General features: G+C 41.2%; 1 protein-coding gene across 2 annotated transcripts in view; it reads left to right on the top strand.

The window, feature by feature from the left end:
* Window positions 1-23,088, top strand: part of Blo (bloated) — a 116,218-nt gene extending 93,130 nt beyond the window's left edge. For both annotated transcript variants that reach the window (XM_071702343.1, XM_071702344.1), the window contains exons 4-8: window positions 16,997-17,212; window positions 19,196-19,356; window positions 19,738-19,940; window positions 20,567-20,842; window positions 21,366-23,088. In XM_071702343.1, coding sequence (XP_071558444.1) covers window positions 16,997-17,212; window positions 19,196-19,356; window positions 19,738-19,940; window positions 20,567-20,842; window positions 21,366-21,559 — 1,050 coding nt within the window. In that variant the 3' untranslated portion in view covers window positions 21,560-23,088. The remainder of the gene's footprint in view (window positions 1-16,996; window positions 17,213-19,195; window positions 19,357-19,737; window positions 19,941-20,566; window positions 20,843-21,365) is intronic.
* The last annotated feature ends 123 nt before the right edge of the window (window positions 23,089-23,211 follow it).

The raw sequence follows: 23,211 nt of genomic DNA, 5'->3' as shown, positions 1-23,211 counted from the left end.
GACCGAATGATGGCGTGCGGAACGTCGCTACCGTGGATCATCCCGCGTCTCGTCGTCTCTCTTTCTCAAGGCACAGATATACACGTAGCGAGCTAGTTATCCCCGTCACGTAATCGCACGCGATAAAATAGCCCGCGGCCCGACAGAATGGTCCTCGCATTTACGACGGCGCGCTCGTCTTTTAATGACCGCTCCGTCTAATTACTACCCTCGCCTGTAATATGTAATGATCGCTACGCCCGCGAACGCGCGCCCGTACTTCGTTTTAGAATTAGTGGCATAATTGCCCGGTCGCGAGTTGGCGAACGGTTTATACGGCGCAATTGGCGCGCCGCACGTTACGCAATTGTACGAGCGAGCAAGTACTTATCACGAAATGCAGCGCGCGAGCAGCATGCATCGCCTTTTTTCAAGGGAGAGATTTAAACCAACTTAACGATCTTACTCTAACAGATTATAAATTCCGAATTACAGGCTCTAGAGAGCCTCGATCTCTCGTAGGGAAGAAAAATTGTTGATTTATGATTGTGCATGCGTGTGCTCTTGACCAACTTTGCTCTCTGCTCGCGAGTTGCTTAATTGAATGTCTATTTCAGTTGCTTGCGTGTTCTGTTTCTGTCAAAACATTTTAACAACTATTATTACAAAACTGAAATCGATATTAAAAATTAAGATACATTTAGAAAGACTAAATTAAACTATGAAAAAAAGAGATAGTACAAATTATGTTGTATCGATATAATTGGTGATGTAAACAACACCATTTGTGTTTCTCATATCGAGATAAGTTGTTGAACATGTTACGAGAAAGAATTAGCTCACCTACGTAATATTTTCTCCGATTACTTAACGTACCGCAATCGCGAAATAATGCTATTATTACATTCGCTTATTCTGCAATTAGCACGGCCGTTACGTGGCTTGTTTTACTAATTAGCGTACTATTAGAAGGCCGATCGTCCGCTTTCAGACTCATTCAATAGCAGTCATTGAGAGCGAGACATGCATTCTCACTCTTAATGGCGTTGAACGCGGAAATCTCAATTATTTCTCACGTAATTATGATTATTATTCCCGTTATTGTTAGTTTAATCATCAGCTTGCTTCCTGATCCGTATGCAATTTGTCAAGTTGATGAGATTCTTTATAATTGAATGTGTGGCGCAACTTTTGCTGTAAATGCATCTTAAGAAATTAAAAGACAGAAGATTTACTTTTTTCTTTAGCATTCTGTTGTGAATTCAGGAACCTGCTACAAATTTAATTCCGCGTATATGGATGTGTTTTATCAGTAAAATAATTAAGAAAATTCTATAATGATTAAGATCAAAAGAATTAAATAATTTCAATGATTTTATATAGTGCGTCGAAAAATTGCTAAATATATTCGAAGACATTAAAAAAATATACATATATAGAGTTTTAGATAAAAATATAACGAATAGCCACTTGTTTCATAAAAATAAAATCACATAAAATTTCGAAGTATAAACACCTTATTGAAATGAACATAATTAATAACAAATGCAAATTTTTTAAACGCGATTGCGGTATGAACGTTAATTACAGTATGACTAGCAAGTTTGTAAAACCATACCGTGCGTTTATCTTCGATTGTGCCTACTGACATTTAGGAATGCAGCTCGCGGGAAGATCTCGCGGCTACGGGCGCGATTACTGATTAAAGCCCCGGGATAATTTCGAATTATCCCTTTTTCGTCTCGGAAACGCATTCCTTGCGCCTATCATCTCCGTTCGCGCGTTACGTCTATAGCCCGCCGCCTCCACCAGTCTACTAAGCACGTCGTAAGTCAGACGGCGCATTGTTCCCATGGCGGTGCACCGTACGTCGGCCGCGGTCGTATCGATACGGGATATGCTTCGCAGCCAATTATTATTGCCATTTAGATAAGGAACGCAGTTAGTTAAGGCTGGAGACTTCTAACGACCGGGCGTACGATGTATGCGCCTCGCTCGAATAGAACCAGCCAGCGATCTAGAAGAGAGTACAATGCGCCGAAGCACCCTTCAAAAACTAATATGTTAAAGAACTCGTGCGACGATATGCTAAATCACATAAAGCAAATCTGACGATAAACCAAGTGGAAAATCTATATAAATTTTTGGTAAGATTTAATAATTTGTTTTTTATTGTTTTCCTGAGAAAAGTGATCGTCTTTTTTATAAAATGAGTTAAATTGAACAACTGCGAATATATAATTATTCATTAGAAAATACAAATTATTATATAGTCTAAAAAAGGAAAATAATTATTATTAATCAAAATGCAAATAACTGAGTGTAAACCAGTATATATTTCTTTCACTTTATTGTTAAGATTCTGTCTCGATAGTCAAGAAACTTCTTGAATTTCAAAAAGACAAGAAGTAAAAGTATTTGCAATGATGAAATGATAGTAATTGTAAGAAGTTCACCGCGAGAGATGCAAATTCTAAACGAGCGCGATTATAGTAAGAGGGGATTTAATTACGGCGAAAGGAAGACACCGGGAATCGGTGCTTCGAATCTCAATAAGAATTTCGCTTCTCGTTCGCGCTTACTGATTACGGGGACTTAGAAGCGAGTCGAAGGAAAGTTTAGCGGTTTCTCACAGTCCGGCGAAGACCGTGATTTCGAGCCGTGCAGTCGAAGTAATCCGCATTTGAGACCAATTCAATCGAACTTCTCGCAACACCTTTTCGTCTGCTGATTGCACCACCAAGAAAAAGCTGAAAGGATGAGTATTCGTGCCACTGAAAGGAAAATTTTCCTCTCGGCGTAATAAGTGATTGAGAGAGAGAGAGAGAGAGAGAGAGAGAGAGAGAGAGAGAGAGAGAGAGAGAGAGAGAGAGAGAGAGAGAGATCGTTACACAGATCCGTGCTTGTGTAATATGGGCGATATCTCTCTTCATCACCGCCATATCTTTCCCGCTTGTATCTGTTTTAACACACGTGATTCTCACTTCAATCTCTGCTCATGAACGTTTTAGCACGAATGGCATCCCGCTCATTACATCGGTCGAATGATAAGAGGGGTAATTAAATCCCCTTTTATTAATCGCGCTCGTAGAATTTGCATCCGGCGAACTCTCTCGCGGTGAATTTCTTTACAATTACTATCGTTTCATCATCACAAATACTTTTACTTCTTGTCTTTTCGGTGTTTAAACAGTTTCTTGGCTATCGAAATAGAATTAACAGTGTAAAATAAAAAAATATACGTCGAGCGAGACAATTGCAAGATTAAACTATATTGTATGAATCACTATATATTTATTTGTTTTTCTACTTGTAAATTTCTTACATAACTCAAAGAAATTTTATCGAGAAAAAAAGCTTTAAAGTCATATGTTGTAATTTAAGCCTAATATCTCTAGAGCTACTAGTTTAATATTTCTATTTTCAATTAAGCTTTCGATTTAATTACAAATGTATTTGATATGTATATAACGAGAGATTAAAATTCCATTTAATAAAGTTAAATAGATTAATAAGCAAATTTCAATAATGGAAGTTTTTATCTCAAAGCAAAAGACATGAATGAGTCGAATTCTTTCAAGCATAGTGGCGACATTCGATAGTTCGCGCAGAAATAGAGTCACTGTTCTCTCACGACGCGGCAACATGCTCGCAAATCTCCCACTTATGAAAGCTATCGCGCTTTTTACGGGCCGAGTAGACGAGAGATCGTCTACGACAACCGGGTTCCGGGAAGACGGGGAACTCTTCAAGGTATCGTTCTACCTCCCCTGTACACGGCGCAGATCTCATCTCAACGAGCGCTCACGTTACTCGTAGAGTATACTAATTCCGGGAAGATCCTAGGCGATGATCCTAAACGGACGCTTTCCTCATACGTGACATTTGTTTGCCGCGGCGAGAACATCGTCTGCCGCTCGCAGCGAGAACCGACCATGCTGATTATCGTGAGCCAGGGGAGAGGATCGACGCAATCTAACGGTGTTATGCATCACTGAGTCGAGCACTGTATTGCAATTTTTCATCCCCTCGATAACGCAAAACATTCGATCTATCCGATACCCCGAGATACACAAGAAATACAAATTTACCCATTTTTTTAAAGCTTATCTCTCAGGAAAGTTGTACATAATTACTCACGTATAGTCGCGGTTATATTTTCTTCATTTCATCGCGCGGTATTTTCTAATATAAAAAAAAGGAAAGAGATTTTAGTTATTACAAGTGTATCTCGTACTCCGAGTTACTCAATTACTTCCACAAGAACACACGTAAATACCACGCCATGTTCTCTATACATCCGTCGGTGTTCCAAGTCTTATAGTTTTATGAAATAAGAGACCCGGTACACGCGCTCGTGTGGACAGCTAATTAAACGTCCGCGCGATGGCCGGGGGTTGTGGTCGTCGTAGTACGCGAATAAATCGCGCGCGTGTCCGTGCGGTGTGTTCACGTGCACGCGGGGCCCTCGCCGCGTCGCTATCTCGATAATAGAATGATCTATCTGCGGCGAGAGCGGCAACAATGAACGGAGCGCGGTATACCTATATACCGCGCTCTATCGCGGCCGAGATACGCGTGGGCATTTGATCTGAGAAAGGGGGGGGAGAGGAGAGGGGGAGAGGGAAGTAAAAAGGTATCTAACCCAACAAATAACAATACGATATTGCCCTCACGTAGCCGAGCATCGAGGGCTCGGGATCGGTCATTACGCGCCGCCCGTGGGGTGCTCGGTCGCGGGTTAGAGTAAATGCACCAGTGAATGACCGGTTAAGGATTATTGTTAGATCGGCCAATTTCTTTGCTGAGCGGAGATATTTCGCGCGGAGCGCGATTGGTAATAAACATTTGACGCGATATTTTCTATGGAGTAAGTTTTCTGTTATTGAAATTTAACATTTTGTATTTTTTGTCGCTTTAACATTTTACGATTTTCGTTAAATATATTTCATTGTTCTTAATAGCTGATGCTCCTCAGCTTAGGATTTTGCTAACGTATAGAGAACTTTAAAATTAAAGATACAAATAAATTTTATTACCCAGTTGCACCCTCAAAGAAATGTCTTCGTTTATCTTGATAAAAAATTATTTTAATCTTCGACAAAGAGTATTATGTGTTAATTAAAGCTCCAACTGTTATCGAGTATGTAGCACAATTATCTTTTAACTACATGAAGTTTTAATATTTCCAGATCACTTAATTACATTGAAAATAAATAACGCCGTTGTAAGATAATAAGATCAACGGTAAAGGGCCATGATAGATATCTAATAGAACGCTTTACTTTGTAGATATAATAATTGATGATATTGTACCTCGAGTTTTAAAAGAATATACACGTATCACTTTATACCACAGAAATGAGAAAAGATGTACAGCGGTCATTTATATCGATGAGCGGACATCCCATTGATGCATCTACCGTACCACCACCTTCGATACGCACATCCTAACACGAACCTGACCTCTGGGGATGCAACAACGGACGCGCGCGAATATAATGCACCCATCGTCCTCGCGCGCCTTCTCTATTTGCCTCCTTTGATCCATCGCCTCTTTCGTCCCACCGCGTGTGTGATCCGCGGCACGTTTTCAATAGTTAATGTACCACGGATGAAGCCCCGTTCAATTACTCGCAACACGATATCATAGCTATTTATTGTGGTCTGCCGAAGCCGAGACCTCTCCCTTTCCCTACGCTCTATCACTCCCTTTCCTCTTTCTTCTTTTAGGGCTCCACCGTCTTCCTCCTGATGACGCGGCCACGGTTACGATTCTCGCTATACGCGTTTCCACCCCGCCATTACTAGACGCGCATCAGGAAACCTTTATCCATTGTCCTTCCCGTGAAACTCCTTTCAGGGAGTCGCGGAGGATTTATTCCGGCCGTCTTCACTCGTCGGCGACGACAGATACATTATTCATCCGCGCACGCTATAGGAACTGTTCGAAGATCATTCCGAAGTTTATTATCCGCACGAGGAAAACGTTTTATCGATTTTCTCCAAGCACCGTCCGCGCAAACATTGACATTGCATTTTTAACAAAAAAACAAGAAAAAAACTCATGTCGCGCATGGGTTCGAGGATATCATTTTCCACAAGCCTCGCAAAGCACGACATTTTGCCGGTCGTTATCCCGCCCGGTGGAGGAGGAGGCTTTACGCTCGTAGCCGATATTCCGCGAATTTCCGAACCGGAGGAGAACCTTCTTCATTGCGGGGAAGATTATCGAGGGCAGATATCGGGCTGTGGTTCGAGTCTCTCTATTCCGCTGTTCGCGCTGATCGGCGTGGCGCGGCGTGCAGCATGGCGGGCGGCGTAATGGACGATCGTTCACGGACGGTCTTTCACACGATAAACAATCGATACCGACGTCCTGTCGTTAATCCGGAATTATCGTCCCGAGGCGCGGGACGACGGGGAACGTGGGGGTCTAGTGCGCTGTTATCGAGAGACCAGGAAGCAATTGGAGGCCCTCCGCGCGCGCGCGCGCCGCTCCATGCCTTCGAGTACTTGCGAGTACTTGGGCGAGCGCGCGCGCGCGCGCGCGTGGATTCCTCGATCCCGATTGCCTGGATTCGCGCGTTTTCGAGCGAGGAAAGGGCCCGGTCGAGAAATTCCGCGTCGTTGAACCGGCGCGATTCCAGCCGGGGTTTCGAGCCGGGGGATCGCCCGCGGTTATTTTCCTTTAAATATCTCGAAAGGAAAAAAAACGAAGCGGCCCGACGAGCGCAGCAGCCGACGGTCGGCTGTGTCATTCGGCAAATAAACGACTTCGTTCCGGGTGATCGCCGAGGTGTCTCCCAGTGGCCGACGGTAACATCCATCGCGAGATGCAGCACTCGCGGCGACTCACGCCGCTCTGTCTCGATCGCATCTGGTTCCTCTCGACTGAGGTTACTACCGGTTCGTGCCGGGCGGGAGTGCCAATAAATCTTGTAAAGGCTCTTGTTGAGTAATTCACGACGAGATAAAAAAGGCGCACGAGAGCCATCACGAATAACGGTACGATATGATAATTGAGGGAAAATTAGTGCGAAAAAATAACTGAATTTTTACAATTTATAATAAAAATCGTTTCTTCGATCTTTCAGTTTTTGAATCAAAGTGTGACTCGATCGTAGAATATCTCAGAAATTTTAATTCTTATCTATCTCTTTCTTCTTTATCTTTCTTTATCTATACATAAATAAATTTTTCGTTTTTTTTTTTCAAGATTGAGTAATTTCTTAATGATGTATCGAAATAACACGACGTTACATCAGTTAATAATTTCCAGGATTTCACGTTAATGTAGTAAAAAAGAAGAATGAATTACCTGTGATTATCGCAAGTGATTATTGCACAACACACATATACATATATACGTGATCATTACAGGCAATCGTTAACTAAAATTAATCGACCAAAGCAATTGTGCAATTAGATCTTACTCGTTGCGCAATATGCAACGCAAACAAGCATCGCTTTTTCGATACCGATAATGTAATTATCACACGTAAGAAAAAACGCGAAATGGAGTATAAGAATAAATTTTATATTTGTAACGAATTTCGACGCAAAGAAAAGATTTAGGGGAGCCGAGAGCTAAATCAACGATTGTTAATGAGGCGGCACATAAAAAAGTCACCCGACATATTACGAGTATAACGTTTGTTATCGAACGAGGTACTCCACGAGTATCTCGGTTCTCATTAGTATCGCCCGTTTTCTTCACTCGCTTCCACCGCCCTTAACGGCCAGACCGCCTAATTTCGCAATAATGATGCTTTACTCGCGCTCATAAAGGCGCCGGCAAGTGCATTAGCTAATGAAGCGATCTTTACTGATTGTCTTTAGTGCCTAATTTAGCCAAACATTCGACGCCGTTCGTAACGTTCGTCTACATCGTGCTCATGCACGAATAGACGGGTATATGATGATCCATTGCGATAATACATATTTTTTTTAAAGACGGTAAGAAATTTTGAAACAAAATTTTGAAAAAAAACATTAATCATCACATGATCGCGTCTAAAACTAACTTATTCAAGAATTTGATTTAGGATTTAATTATCCCACAGTTAGATTAGAATAATAAAGTAAATATATATCTATATAATGTATAATTAATATCAGAATTTATTCTGTGATCCATAAAAATTTAATCTGTTCTGTAAAATAATAAAGAAACAATTATATAAGAAAACAATGCATTATCTTGTTTACATAGTTCGTTTTTGCATACAAATCTAAATCTGGAATTAAAATCTAAAAGTAGATCGGAACACCTAAATCTTCTAAATCTCCTAGACCGAAGCAACTTGCTTGAAAAATCTAAATTCTTTCACCAAGCGAAAGAACAAGGACAAAGATCGGCGAGGAGTATCGCGAACGATCGGCTACCTTTTCCGGTAGGTGGGGTAGAGGCAATGCAGATTAAAAGCGAAAGGAGAAGACATGGCGGAGGAGACCCAGCGTGCCTGCCGGGGATAGACGTCTCTCTTGACGTCTTTTTCAGAGATGCCCGTTCGCAAGAGACGACGGCGGTGGATACCGCACCACGCGCGGGAAGAAGAGGCACCACTCTTCTCCTACTCGCGTTGTGTTGTATCCCCGTAGCACAACGATGGTTTCTCACAGGCCATTACACGGACGGCGGTCATGTGCATCGCGTATATACACCGACACGTGCACACCGCAATAACAATAACACAACGGTGCTCAGGCTATCCGTAGAGAGAGAAAGAAAGAGAGAGAAAGGGAGAGAAACAAAAGGGAAGTCACTCTTGAAGCGACTCCGCGCGAACAGAGTCCAGAGCTGCCGGGAAGTTTGCGGCGGTTTCTGGAGGATAGTCTGGGTGAGATAGATAAGGGGTTAAGAAGGTTTAGCCGTGAGATCGCGAGGTTCTCGAAATAGTTGTACCATTAACGGAGTCATCCCGTGCGAAAGCACCAGCGCGGCTTTCACAGCAGACAGACTCGCTCGCACGGTCCACGGTATCTCGCGGTAATTGAGATAAGTTTCGGTCATTTAGCCGCGAATCTCCTTCCTCTCGGCTCTCATAAATCGAATGTACTTTGTGCCGCGAGTTGAAACGCATACTTCGCATATCTTGAAACCATTCACCACGTTAAAGTCCAGAAGAATTAGGGTCGATTCAGACACAGCCGTGCCGTACCCGTACCGTATCCGTATCGTTAACATTAGACAAGGCTGGAGACACATTAGACAAGGATGGAGACAATAGGAATCCTTGTCTAATGTTTCTGTCCGTGATACGGTACGGGTACGGCACGGCTGTGTCTGAATCGACCTTTAAACGTCGCATCATTTCGATAGTTTAAACTTGAAGCGAAATGAATTAGCGAAATAAGTCACGAATGTGTGTTTCCACATTTCGAGAAACAAAGAAAGTGAAAGTATTTTAACATAAAATTTAAGTACATCTAGACAAGTCTAGGTTCAGTCTATGTTTTTATTTTTATAAAAAGAGAGAGAAGAGAGAGAAAAAGAAAGTTTTTATATATTTTTATTTAGTGCTGTGAATTGATCTACGTGAAAGTTTTCTTTCAGTCTTCTGTTTGTTTATAATTAATACTACTATTAAATCTGAGGATACATATACATATGAATGTGCTTGTGCAATAAAAAATAGAAACAATGTTGTGAAAAGAGTATCGATCCGCCGCAAAGGCAGCAACGCACGTTCCGTTCAACGTCCTATCCAACAGCTTCAACTGGATCGTCCAGCCTACGCGCGAATTTAGCCTCAGCGTATCAATGAGGACGCACCGCGCACGCGATTCCTGGAACGCGATCGCGAGCAGATAAGTTCGAGCCCCGGAGACCTAAACAATGCCGGATATTCGTATCACTTGTGGAATATAGCAGATAGCCTCTTCATCTCCACCTCCTCTTCCGCCACCCTGCACTCCCCCTTATATTCTCCCTGTCTCTCGCGCGCGGTGCATTATTCTTGCCGCGGGGAGTCGCCGACAAGGCAGTCGCCGATCGCAATTTGCCGATACGATTCTACCTGCCACATTGCGCGCCGGTTTTCTCTCCCGCTCCCTTTCTTTCTGTCTCTTATCCCTCCTCTCGTTGTCTATGTCCGTCTTTACGTTCTGGTCTAGGTCGGGTTAAAATCCTCGCTTGGGGTCGTACGGCCGGTCGGTTTGCAGCCAGGTGATACGAGGAGATACATCTCTCCCTCGGTAACTATGCATAGAACATCCTCTAAGCAACGAGTCTGGAGTATACATCAGCCCGGTCAATATACATGCGCGCGTGTATATGTGTATGTATGTGTATCACACTAGTCGCGGTCGTGTACACGACGCCGGGTGTACCGGCCGACATCGGCGGGAGACCGGCAAGGAGAAAGAGATACCGGGGAGATACGGTCCTTCTCGCAACTAACCGCGGCTCAATTACCTATTCGCTCCGTACCTGCGAGTAGCGCCGAGCAATTCAAGCGAGATACGACCGCGCGAATTAGGATACCGTCTGTCAAAGCGAATACGAGATAAGAGGGGAAAAGAGATGTTTATTATGCCTGCTGGAAAGAGAATCTTTCGAGGACGTTTGTCAGGCAAAATTTTTTATAATACGAGAAGAATCTCAAAGTACGTGAATCAGGCTAAATATGTATATATGTTCGCTTACTACATATTTACTATATAACCAGACATATCTCTATCTTAGTTATTAAAACTCGTACTAGAAAACAACAAAGTAACAAATTGATGCGACATGATTTTTCCATTATTCAAAATATGTGTGTGAATCACGTCAAGTTGCTGTTGTTATTGTCGTATAAGAGACATTTTTTAAATTAATGATTCGATTAATATCACTAGCGTGATACAAAATATCACGACAAATTTTTAGCAGCCATTTTGTCAGGCATAATTAGCATAAGCGTGTATTACGTGTCCGAGAGACGAGCAGTACGAAGGGGAGAGTCTACAGACGAAGGCAGTGGCTGCGCGTGCGAACTTGCAAATAAGCTGTCGTAATCGGCAGCAGTCGACCAAGCGACCAGTTATGCGGGAAACGGCGCGGGCGTGCGGGGCATCTCGTCACGATCGGAATAATTAATATTCATCGACGTCGCCGAGGCACCTACCGGGGCGATCATTCTCGTTAGAAGTCGCTGCGAGCTTCGTGCGTATCCCATGCGCGTCTCTTATGCGTGCGTTCTTTCGCATCTCCCGAGGCGATCGCGAGCGCTCGATAAAGTCCCCGTTGTCCGGCTCGCAGTGTCATTTCATCAATTATAATTATTCCCGAAGGCGAAATGAGAGTGCGAGCGCGCGCACGCACGCAGGCACCACCGCCGACCGCGCTGAAGAGAAACCATCACCCATCCATGGACGTTCCAATGCCGGTTCGCACTCAAACAAGCGAATTGACATCGGAACGCGAAGAAATATGTGGTTTGAGATCGTAATCATATTTTTTTCCTAACTTGGTAATCAGAAAGTTTGACAGGATACACATGCAATTAAGTTTTTTTTATTTCTTCTCTATATTCTATGTATTTTTTGTTCCAATAATGAATTGATAAAATATCTTTATACTTACTATGAAAAATATTATATAAGCAATATTTTGAAAGAGCGTATAATTAACCAGACGTACCAAATTTAAAATTCTTAGAAAAAATGAACAAAAATATGAGAATGTTGAAAGATGTGTACAACCGATCATTGAGCCGAAAAAAGTTCCCATCGACATTCTGATCGATATTTCAATTAAAATATTTTAAAAATGCTTTTAAGAATAAAAATATCGCTAGAGTAAATTGTGACAGAAAAGATTCTGCTTTGAGAGACATAGTTCATTAATTTAGGATGAATTATACACAAAAGATTAAATGAATTTTATCTATACGAGTTTAGTTGTTAGATCATAAGTTTCCTACAGTGATCATTCACGTTCAGGAGAATTGTATCATCGAAACTTTCTCATAAATACAGTCGTGCACCATATATTCTAAAGAAAGTAAAATGCGAAAGAAAGAAAGAGAAAGAGAAAGAATCCATCTTTCTCCCTTCATGGCGTACCGTTAATTATTAATGACCGCGATAGTGGTCATCGAGAGCGAAAGCATATATTCGGTATCCTTCATCGGATATTCACCCTTTTCTCACAGTCTATTACCCTTGTACCTCAAAGTTCTCGATAGTGTTATTAGATGCAAGACGGAAAAGCGAGCGAAAAAGAGAACGACTACAGCAAAGTTCAGAATTTTACTTCGTAAAAAATCTTGAAACGGGAAATTATCCTCACCCTTTTTATTTTAAAATATCGATTCCATTTTAACAGTTTAATAAGAAAAAACTAAAAACTACTGTAACTATAAAATTAGGTAAGGATAAAATCATGGATCTTTCTTTAAAGATATAAATTACATTTTAGATCTTGTTGAATATTCACGGGAGAGATATTATGTAACCGGGCAGAGCAAGCAATCTATAGAACCTTGTTATGCGGAAGTTATGCGACGAAACAAATTCCAAGAAGAGAGGAGGAGAGTTTTGTGAATAAAAGTTACACAATCTACACGGAATGAAATAAATTCCTCAGCGGAACGGAAGCCACAGGCTATATAAAATATGTTATATTATATAAAAGAATCTGCAGAGTTTTCTATAAGAGGTGTCATAATATTCATAAATGCTTTAACAAATATTGTACTCATTGAATTATTCCTCGATTAATTAATTTTAGTCAACGCCACCTTAACTATTCGTTACTCATTACGTCATATTGTATATTTCAATTTATAATATTCATGATAAATATTGATTGAAAATTACTTCAACCTTCTACTAAAATCCGGTTAATTTTAACTAATTGTTCGAGGAATATGTCCTTAGAAGTTGGATCTTCTTTCTAAATCGATATCTTCGATGTTTCCCATCTCGTAGATCTCATCGCATTTGAACAGAGGGAAATTGGAACGGAGGGATGGCAGGCATAAAAATAGTAACGGATTCCTTTTAACGCATGGTAGCGCGATCTTCTCCCAGATGGGCATTCCTGGTCAAACCACATCCCGTCCTCCGCCGGCGATATTCAAGGTGGTTTCTTGCGGTGCGTCCTCTCCCTCTTTTATCGTTCCTTTCGCTTTTCTCACCGCGGTTATTTCCAACTTGACTCGCTCCTCTGCCCCGCGAATCCTCTTCTCTTTCTCAGTATGTTTGGCCACTATTATGCAGTTGCACGCGCGCGTGCATCGGCGGACCACTATCGCGGTCCCGATACGACAGGGGTCTCAATACCAATTACGCACCCGTTCGTTTATTTTGCGGCTTTGCGCGTTACAGATCTTACCGTAATGCCCTTTTGTATACAGCGCCAGGATTCCCTCGCTTCCCTATTATATTCTTGCATCTCTGATATTATACCGACGTAGCCTACCATTTCGTCTCTATCCTATTATTGTCTTACGACTGAATCAACATGATATAAAACGTTATAATACCAATTAGAGGAAGGATACTTCCCAAATATAAATATTTGTCCTTTAGCTCCAAATTGAACAGTTATTAAGTGTTACAATATAAATGAGAATTTTATAAATTTCGTCGGACGAATGAAAGATTAATACTTTTCTGCAGTGAATAACTTACTATAGTATGTCTATTTTATATTAGTGACTGTAAATGCAAAATTTTCTAATTTAAAAATAAAATAATCAATCATATATCGACGGCTTAAACCGTTTATTATTATTAATTTGTTATATTATTAGTAATAATAATATAATATAATAAAATTCGACTCTTTTTATTTCTTCTGTTATTATATATGACGACAATAGGCGTAATTTACTCTTGTGTTTTATCTAATATAAAAATAAAATTATAAACTTGATAAAAATATGTAAGCATACAATTTCATTGTCTTTCAAATATTAAAAATCGTGTGTTAGACACGATACTTAAAATACTCATAAGTCATACACATTCTTAACAATTGGCATCTTTCGACTGACGGTGCGAGACGAAGAAGAGACTAAAGGTGGAGACTACTTCCCTTCGTGAATGTTCAATCGAGTGGGAAAGTCGTTGGCACCACCGTCGTGAGAAATACGCGTCAAACGCAGAAGAGCGAGAAGACGAGGAAGAAACTCGATTCGCTCGTGACCGATTTTCTTTGCCTACCGGCGGCGACAGCGACAGCGACAGCGACGGCGGCGGTGGCCGCTCGCGCGCAGATGGCGGGAAGAAAATCTGGAAAGGAGTTGGGTGGCGGGACAGGGGGACCGGGATGCCAGTTAACGTCGTAAATCGCATCCCTCGGAATTTATGCGTAATCTACGGTGACCTACGGCGAGCGGTTTAATGTTGCAGAGTTATGCGCCGGGGATACACGCGCGCGCGTTAGCGCACGCTTCGTGCCACACATGACACGTACCTACACACGCACGCGTGCATGCGTACGCACTTAGGTATACGTAAGCGACCTAGCCCAATCTCGGCGGCCCACGCCGAGTCACAGAAGGGCAAGGGAGTAGCTCCGCGCATAACGCATTCCCCGCGGACGAAGAAGGCAAAGAAGAAGAGAGAAACTGAGGAAGAAAAGGAGGAGGATGAGGAGGAAGGAAAAGAACGCGGCGAGGAGGAAGGCCACGGTATAAGAGTTAGCAGGGCGGTGCGTGGGTCACAATGCCCTTAGGCCCTTCCTCCTCCCCTCCCCCTCTCCTCCCTCTCCCCCTTCCTTTCTATACCGGAGACCTCAGCTTTTTCTTCGTCTTCAGCATCAACTCGACCTCTTCTTCGTCCTCGTCCTCGTCGTCACCGTCGTGGTCCTCCGCGACCGTCGTCGGTGCGCGCCGCGACTCGTTATGGAAAGCACACGGGATATTGTTGCTCGTATATATGGAGAGTACCAGGGAAGCGCATCGTGCTTGTACTATGCAGATGATTCCGCGATATGGGCTATTCATTGTGAGTCATTTAAGAGTTTATACGCGGTCGGTGCACACATCTATATACACGGCCGCGCCGTGATATGTTATTATATTGCGTATTGAAAGCTCTCCGAGGTACACGGCATATTGCACGCACGAGAGAAAGGAAGAATTGGAAACCCGCGCCGGAAACGCAATATGCTCCTTTATTCGTCTGATAGTATCCAAAAAATTACGATATCTACACAGATTCGCTATTTGGATGACGCGAAATAAGAAGATAACTATGATCTCATTACAATAGTATACATGATAGAGATATATCTTTCCCCCTTAGTTTTTTCCTAATATATTATTTATTTAATATCTTTAAAATTTTTATGATACACGTAAAAAGATATTTGACACTTTCCGGAAAATATTTGTGTTTAATTTTCTGTCATCCGCATTAAATCTGCATTTGTGCTACTGAGATATAATTTATTTAAAAAATGTAGAGGTTTTGTAATTTTAATACCTGATGAATATATATAGATGTTTACAGCGCGTAAGATTTCGGGTAGATATTTAAAAAATTTCCCTTTTAATTTGAATAAAAGAGGAATTTCACAGAGATAAAAATATACTTTCAATAAGTTCCTACGGACCATCGCGATCAACAATCTGGCGATTAACCGATAAACTCGAAAATACGATAGATTAGGTACATGTCACACGCTCGCTAGGTTCATCCACGCGAGACATCCATGTTTCCTTGACGGTGTCCTGGTTTCACAATGAGAACTAATGCGCAATCGCACGTCGATCGCGTCAATTGATCTGCGGGAGATTAACATTCCGATTAGACGATACGCGGCGATACTTCCTGTGCAGTTCCCGAGCGCGTTACGTGCGGTATGTACCCGACGACGGCCTCGGCGGCCTCGACGGCGTCTGCGATTACGATCGTCGGCGTGGTCTTTGCCGGAATACCGATGAATAAACAGGGGAGAGTCGTGATAAGCGCCTGAAGCCGTAGCGCGCCGGCACGCATTATGCATGCGCGAGAGCGAGAGTAAATGACGGAGGTGGCAGCGCTGATGATGGTGATGATGCAAAACGCGATGATAATAATAACGACGACGTGGACGTCGTCGGGAATGAAACGGACACGCGTCTGCCTGCCTGCCTGCCTGCCTGCTTGCCTGCCCGCGTGCATCTTCGCGCGCGTCCTCCGCTTCGAGGGGGCGAGTTTTTCCAGGCCGGCGGGGCCCGTCGAGGCTTTGCGCCTACGATACATCCCGTGAATAGAAGTAGCGGAATGGAAGGCCGCGACGATCGGTCAATCGTGTGTAATTGGCGAAACGGCGATTAACATAAATGACGAAGGCAGGGGACAGGCACTTTTGTTAGTTGCGTCGAATGGATTCAATTGTATTTCGTCGCGCTGGAGTTTCCGGGAAACCGCGTGATCAACTGATCAATTTGAATTCAAGCTATTCTGCTTCATATGATTCACGTGAATTTATGTTACGCGATCAGATCAATAATATGTAATCTCATTTGATATTTCTTCTCATCGCATCATTTCGAAGCCTTTTAATTAATAGTAAATGCATACAAATGCACGGAAAAAAATTTAGCTAAGTCGTAAAATATGGATAACTAATATTTTTTGCAGCGAGAGCTATAGTTTAGCAATAGTAGCAAAACCTTTTGTTCTCGCTGAAAAAAATGTTAGTTATCCATATATTACGACTATTTTAGCTGTAGTAGCTAATCTTTTTTTTCCGTGTGGGAATTATGCTCCGCATGTGTTCTCCAATCGATATGTACACGAGATCTATAGAGACATTCGAGATCAATATTGCAATGACATCAAAATGGAACTATTAAGAAGAAGTGTCGTGAAAAAACGCCAATTGTGGTCTAATCGATTCCTCTTGTCCACCTCATTTCCGCGCTATAAATTCTCGGATCGGATAGCGGTTGGATATGATCTTCCGAGATCTGAGAAGTAAATTATGCTCGGAAAGGTTCGGATGAGAAAGTGGTAGTTATATAGAAATAGTACTTCGAAAGACGCTGAGTCGCTGAATGTAACATGCGATTTTTCTGTTTCGGTTCAGGAGGATTATAGTCAACGCAGACGCTTATCGACACCTAGCGGCAGCCCGAGCCCTCCTAGACCGACCAGACTCTCGAGATCCACCGGCACTCTCACCAGAGAGGAAGAGTCCTTCTGCGAGTCCAGCAACACCCTGACCAGGGACAACCAGGGCCAAGAGGCGGAGAGGAAGGGCTGGTTTAAGTCCCTCTCGAGGAAGAACAAATCCAATGCCGCAGTAAGCGTCATTTTCTATTCCTGACAATTTTATTTTCCTATTTCTATTACAACTTTCCTATTCTTGCTTCTCTATTCCTAACTAAACTTCCTAAATTTATCAACCCTGCTAACAATAAGATTGATCGCTGGCATATGCATCTATGAAAATCTCAATCAACTAACAAATTTCTATACATGTCTAATCTGCTTTCTGAAAAACATTATAAGAAATTCAATTCTAAAAAGTTAAAAGATGCATTTAGGTTTTTTTTTTCAAAATCCTGAAAAAAATATAATTTGTTGCACTGAATTCTTTAATAATATAGCTTACAAACGGATATAAAATATTTCCACGTCGGTTGACATCATTTTCAAGTTCGTATGAAGTAATCAGATCCTCAAAAACACCGACGAACGAGTCCACGTGTCTCTTTCTCCGAAACCGGCGAGTCAGGTGGGCGAAAATGATCGTATACTAGAAGTCGTCAAGGGGAAACGTCATCGTATTTGGACTCGATCGGAAACTCGCGGCAAATCATCCCTCCGAGAGGCCTAGAATCTTTTTCGCGGGTATTATCCGATAACGAGCGGATTCTCCTGGATCGTGCCGTGGTTATCTCGCGCGCAACTCGCGCACCAGTCCCGTGCGCATTCATCAGTCAGATCGCGGGTCGCTGCGCGGAGCCATTAGGGCAGCGCAACCTCCAATTACCGGTTTGATTAAATGCTTAACTAACTCCGCGCTCTGTGGTTTAATTTAATCGCGAGATTAAGTGCCGATCAGGAGGTTGCTTGCCTAGCCCTATAAGCCGACCATCGTCCCGCGCGCCCGCGCGCGCACGGGAATAATCTCTGTCAGGTCCCGATTCTCCTCCGATCTTGGGCAGCGGAAAAGAGAGGAGAGGAGAGGAGACGCCGCTCTCCTCGCGCGCGCGCGCGCGCGCGCGCTCGTTCGAGATGATTGCGTGCGTATGAATCTCGCCGTGGACGATGATCTATCGGATGAGTCGGCCCGGGGAGAATCATGACTCATGAAGGCGCCGTGCGATGCAACCACGGGGGGAGGCCGCGATTTTTGCGAGCCGCGGGAAGAATACAGCTTTGTACACGCTCGCGCGATTTTCTCCCAGCCGACCGAGAGACGGGGCTGCATGGATTCCGAAAAATCGCGACCTTCGATGGAGGCCAGTTATGTCTGACTTCGCGCTCGTCTCGAACAATTGACAAAGAAAAGTCGGGTCTACGTTACGTACTGTTTCGCGTCGTATACTCTATTTTCTCGCATTCCCGTTAGTAGCTTACTTATAGCGTCCTTAATCTTTATCCCTAATCTTATTATTCCCTAGAGGACAATGTCTCAGAACAAACGTGTAATAAGTTTTTATCGGATAAAATCTTGTTATTCACTTGACTTTTTATGGGATATATTTATACTGCATCTTTTTCTTCTATCAGCCTAGATAAAAATGCACTTGTCATTATAGATCTATTATTTAATTATTCAATTAAAATAGTATTCGCATTTGCTGAACCTTATTACAATAAAATGAGAAATCTTGATGGTGGTAAAAGATAAAAAATTATGTGGTTTAAACATACGGAAATCTCTCTTTTGTATCTTTTATACTTAAAAAAAAGATCCTTTTTTTAAGTATAAAAGAGAGACGATCTCATGAAGAATTAGTTAAGCTATAGTCAAGGTTAATCGAGACTGGCAAAACCGCCCCTAAAAGTCGAGAAACCGAAGCCAAGTATGTGCTTAGCTATGAAAATTACATAGTGTCACAGAATAATATATCATTACAGCGATACGTTTCAATCTATCGCACTTGCGAAGTTCGTCTTCTGTGCGCGAAATTATAACGTTCGATAAATCGATATTTGGAATAAGCGGACGTAATTGTTATACGCAGAAATAATCTGTGCGCGGCTATATTTGGTGTCCCCCCTTCCCCCCGCCCCCTTCGAGATCATGAATAATGAAGCGTCGATAACTTTGCAGCCGGTGGATAAAAAGCCGAGAATACCCGAGAGCGAGATCTTGACGACCGGCACCGAGGATGAGGAAGCTTCCTCTGCGCCTGAACGAGTTTCCGTGCAAAAGAATCTCCGCTTCTTCGGCGATACGGATCAGGAGTCCGTCTCGTCCAACAGAGACCGCAGGTAAATATACGCTATAATATAAACCGCGTATATACACGACCGGTTGAATATTTCGCGCAAGAATGAATTTAAATATTTCGAATGTCGACCAGTTTACTTTCTTATCGTCATTACATTTTGTTCTAATTAATATCGTCATAAATAAAAATATAATCGTCTACTTCCGCTATTCATTTTGCTTTAATTATGCCGAATATTATTTTATTAATGTTTGATTACATCGGACTATTAAATCTAAATAAATTGTTTTTTTTTTAATTATAAGATTTACTTTTTATATATTCTTATCAGAGAGAAGATAATGTATATATAGTTAAATAAATAGATAAAAATATAATTTAGACCACGAAAAGGTTTAATTACATTAATTAATTATTTCAGAAATAAACGAGTTGACGACCACGCCTGCTCGAGGCGTGATGTCACGAATTCGAACCGCCGGGGTATCATATCAGCCCCAAGAAAATCGAGACTCGCTGAAAGCGCATTATCATCGGGCGAAAGTACAACGGGCGATAGCAGCCAGCAAAGTCAAAATTCTCAGAGATCGCAGAGATCTGTCGTGTATCTTCACGCTGCTACAGGTACAATAAAAAAATTGTATTTCTCACATAGCATTCACATAGTAATTGTTATAATTTTATGTCTTATTCTAAAAAACAATCCAAAAACTATTCGAAAAAATAAAGGATTGTAAGTATAATGATAATTTAAATTGATTTCATCGTAATAAAAATATCGAAATGTTATTGATACTTATTCATGTTCTGAACAAACGAAATATCTTTCGTGAATTAAGCTTCTCAGATTAAAATAAATAAAATGGCATTTGCTTAAATTAAAAATTAAAAAGTGATAAAAAAATGACATAAAATTTTCCCTACGGAAATATTGATTAATTCATTTTTCCAAATACATAAGCAATTTCTTCAATATCTTGTATATAACATTTGGTTGAAACATTATCATTGTCCAATAACAGTCATGCTCTGTGAAGCATATTATTCATCGAACACTTGGAATTCTGCAATACTTGTCGCATTTGCGTCATAGGAAATGTATAAAAAAATATCATATCTCATTGGTTAGGTGTCTAAAGTCATTTAACTATGCGATCTATGTGAATAACATTCGGCAGTGAAAGTACGGAAAATGTCGTCAAGCGTAACCGCACTCTAATTGCAACTCAAGACTGATATCTGCATTCCAGTCGGCGAAATACCAGGCCCGAATGAACGACGCCGAGCGGCGAGTCGCGAGGAGTTAAATCGACCGTTGCAATCGCACACGAGAACGGTGTCGAGGAGCGTGAGCGTCCTTGCTCCGTGGAAGCCGCGACATTATAGGGAACCGTTCGAGATCAACTACGATCAGCAACAGCATGCAAAACCGATCGCGACCATGAGACGCAGGCAACGAAGCCGCGAAACCCTCAGCCGCCGAGGAAAGGAAGCACGGCGAAGCAAGGACAATCTTTCTAAGACAAGTAAATGCTTTTACTCTTGAGCAAAATAACTAAATGCCCCATTAAATGAAATAAATAAAATTCCGTATCCTTAAATAAAATTAACTAGTAAGCATCTATGTGTAGCAATGTATCTCTTTCTTTTTTCTTCTTAATTTTCACTAATAACAATTCGCGACGAATGTAGTGGTGAACAAGTTCCTTCAGTAACTGGATAATAAGATTGTATCCTTTAATAAGAACGGAATACTTTTTATAAGAAATTCAATTAATTTCAAGGAAAAATTGAAAAAATTGAATTTAGATTTTCTCGAATTCTTAAGGGAAGAGATCACACGATTTATTTTGTAATTTAACTAAAAAAAAGCTGCGAGTCACGCAAACAGTTTAAATTAATTAAAGTTATATTGTCCGAATTTACTGTTTCTTTCAAATTCATACTTTTATCCATAATATAAAGAAAACATTGGTTAACTTTGAATTAGCGCTAATTTATGTCAATGTATTATTTAAGAAATGAAAACATTTGCGTCAATCATTGCAGGTACGATCAATCGCAGCACGCTAAAACCGAAGGACAAGCAGAAAGTGGACAGAACTGTTTCCACGGAATCGCTGGCCACCAAATCGCGAGGCATCGGCTCCAAGACGGAACTGAACAGATCCACGTCCGTGCCCCGCGACCCGAACAAGAGCGCGGGATGGTTCAAGCTAAAGAGCAAGAAGTCCCGCGCCTGAATTGTGCGGCCATTGATCAATGCTAGTCTCGAGTTTCATAAGTGTAATTCGTAATTTCGTGTAGGCGATTAATAGGCGTCGATATCTGGCGCGCGCTGATTAATAACGACGCGACTTATCGATAATACACACCGTTCTCATACACAGTTTAACACATGCACGCGAGTGCGTCGATCGCGATCGCGCGGGTTTTAAATTTTTTAACCGAGTAGCATATGATTGCGGCAACAACGTGTAAATTAATTGCTGCTCAACACATCGATCGATTTTGCGAATTTATGAAATTTGTGCTACTTAAGACACAAAGTTATAACCTCTTCCCCCCCCGCATAAATAGATATATATGTATATCTATACGTAACAGAATAAAACAAATTATTCAAATATACATAGGCACACGCGAAGAAGCTTCAAACCTCAGTTACTCGTCAAATTAATATTGTTATACTCTTTGCGCATTAAATAACGTTTTTTGTAACAAAGAAGATTGCAAAAGATCAAATGTAAACTCTTGAAAAGTATAATATTAAATATGAAGTGTATTCTAAAATGAGAACCTTCTCAATATATCGTTACATTATCGTTAATAGCTTTCTCTCTGCCAAATTTAACGGATTAAATTTGTTGCGAATGATGAGAATGCGTTCATAATATATTCATATTATATCGTGAATTAACATTGTCATCGTGTATTAACTTTTGTTTCTCCTTCGGGATTTGACAAAAAGTGCTTCAATTTTTTCATACTTTCACGTAACTAAATCCATATGCGTTGCGCATCTCATGGGAAAATTAACGCGTCACTTTATTCTACCGTGGATCAAAGTGCCATTTCTCTACATTCCTATAGTGTATACACTCTTCGTTAAATAAATTGAAATTCCCGAATATATATATTTTGAAACGGACAACACCTTTCTTTATAATAAACGTTAGTGTAATAAAGAAATTTAAGAAAAATATTTTTCTAAATTTTATCTTGATAATCGAGAGATTAATATCGACGTGTAAAACGAACAGTTACGTATAGCGATAGCTACCGAACGTTTCTCTGTGCACAGATCAATCTAATCTTTGCATGCTTATTGTATATAAATACTTGTGTTGATAATCATAATTCTTAATCTATTTTTACTAGGACCTATGTGTGTTTTCATATAAATATATAAATATAACTCTTTTCTCTGTACATTCATGGATCACAGATTACACATACACTGTTGCGAAATTTTCACGTTCGACACAGGTCGAGACACTTTCGTCACTTCTGATAACAGTGTAGCGGAATAAAACGCGCGATGCTAGACATTATCTGTTGTACTGTGATACGCTTTTGCGTGTGAACAAAGAAACAAATTAATTACAGCGACATAGTCATCTTGCACCATAATTACTATTTCATTCCTACCCGGTGCTACTTACGTGTGTGTGTGTACATATGGATCATTAGACGATATGCATGTAAATATCATGAATATTGACGATATTGTACGGAATTATGAATAAAACCTATTACCTATTAACACAGACATTACTCCTCTTTATAAGATGCGTTCAACGTGAAAACAGAGACCAAGTTATATCTTGTAACAAGATTAATAAACGCAATGATGCAAACTAGCACATCATTAATAACAAAATATATCAATGTT

This window comes from Temnothorax nylanderi, unplaced genomic scaffold (genome assembly GCF_030848795.1).
Source record: "Temnothorax nylanderi isolate EJ_2023f unplaced genomic scaffold, tnyl_v1.0 TNYL_tig0029_pilon, whole genome shotgun sequence".
NCBI classification, from domain to species: domain Eukaryota; kingdom Metazoa; phylum Arthropoda; class Insecta; order Hymenoptera; family Formicidae; genus Temnothorax; species Temnothorax nylanderi.
The sequence above is the reverse complement of the archived record's forward strand: the minus strand, read 5'-3'. Positions and strand labels throughout refer to the sequence as shown.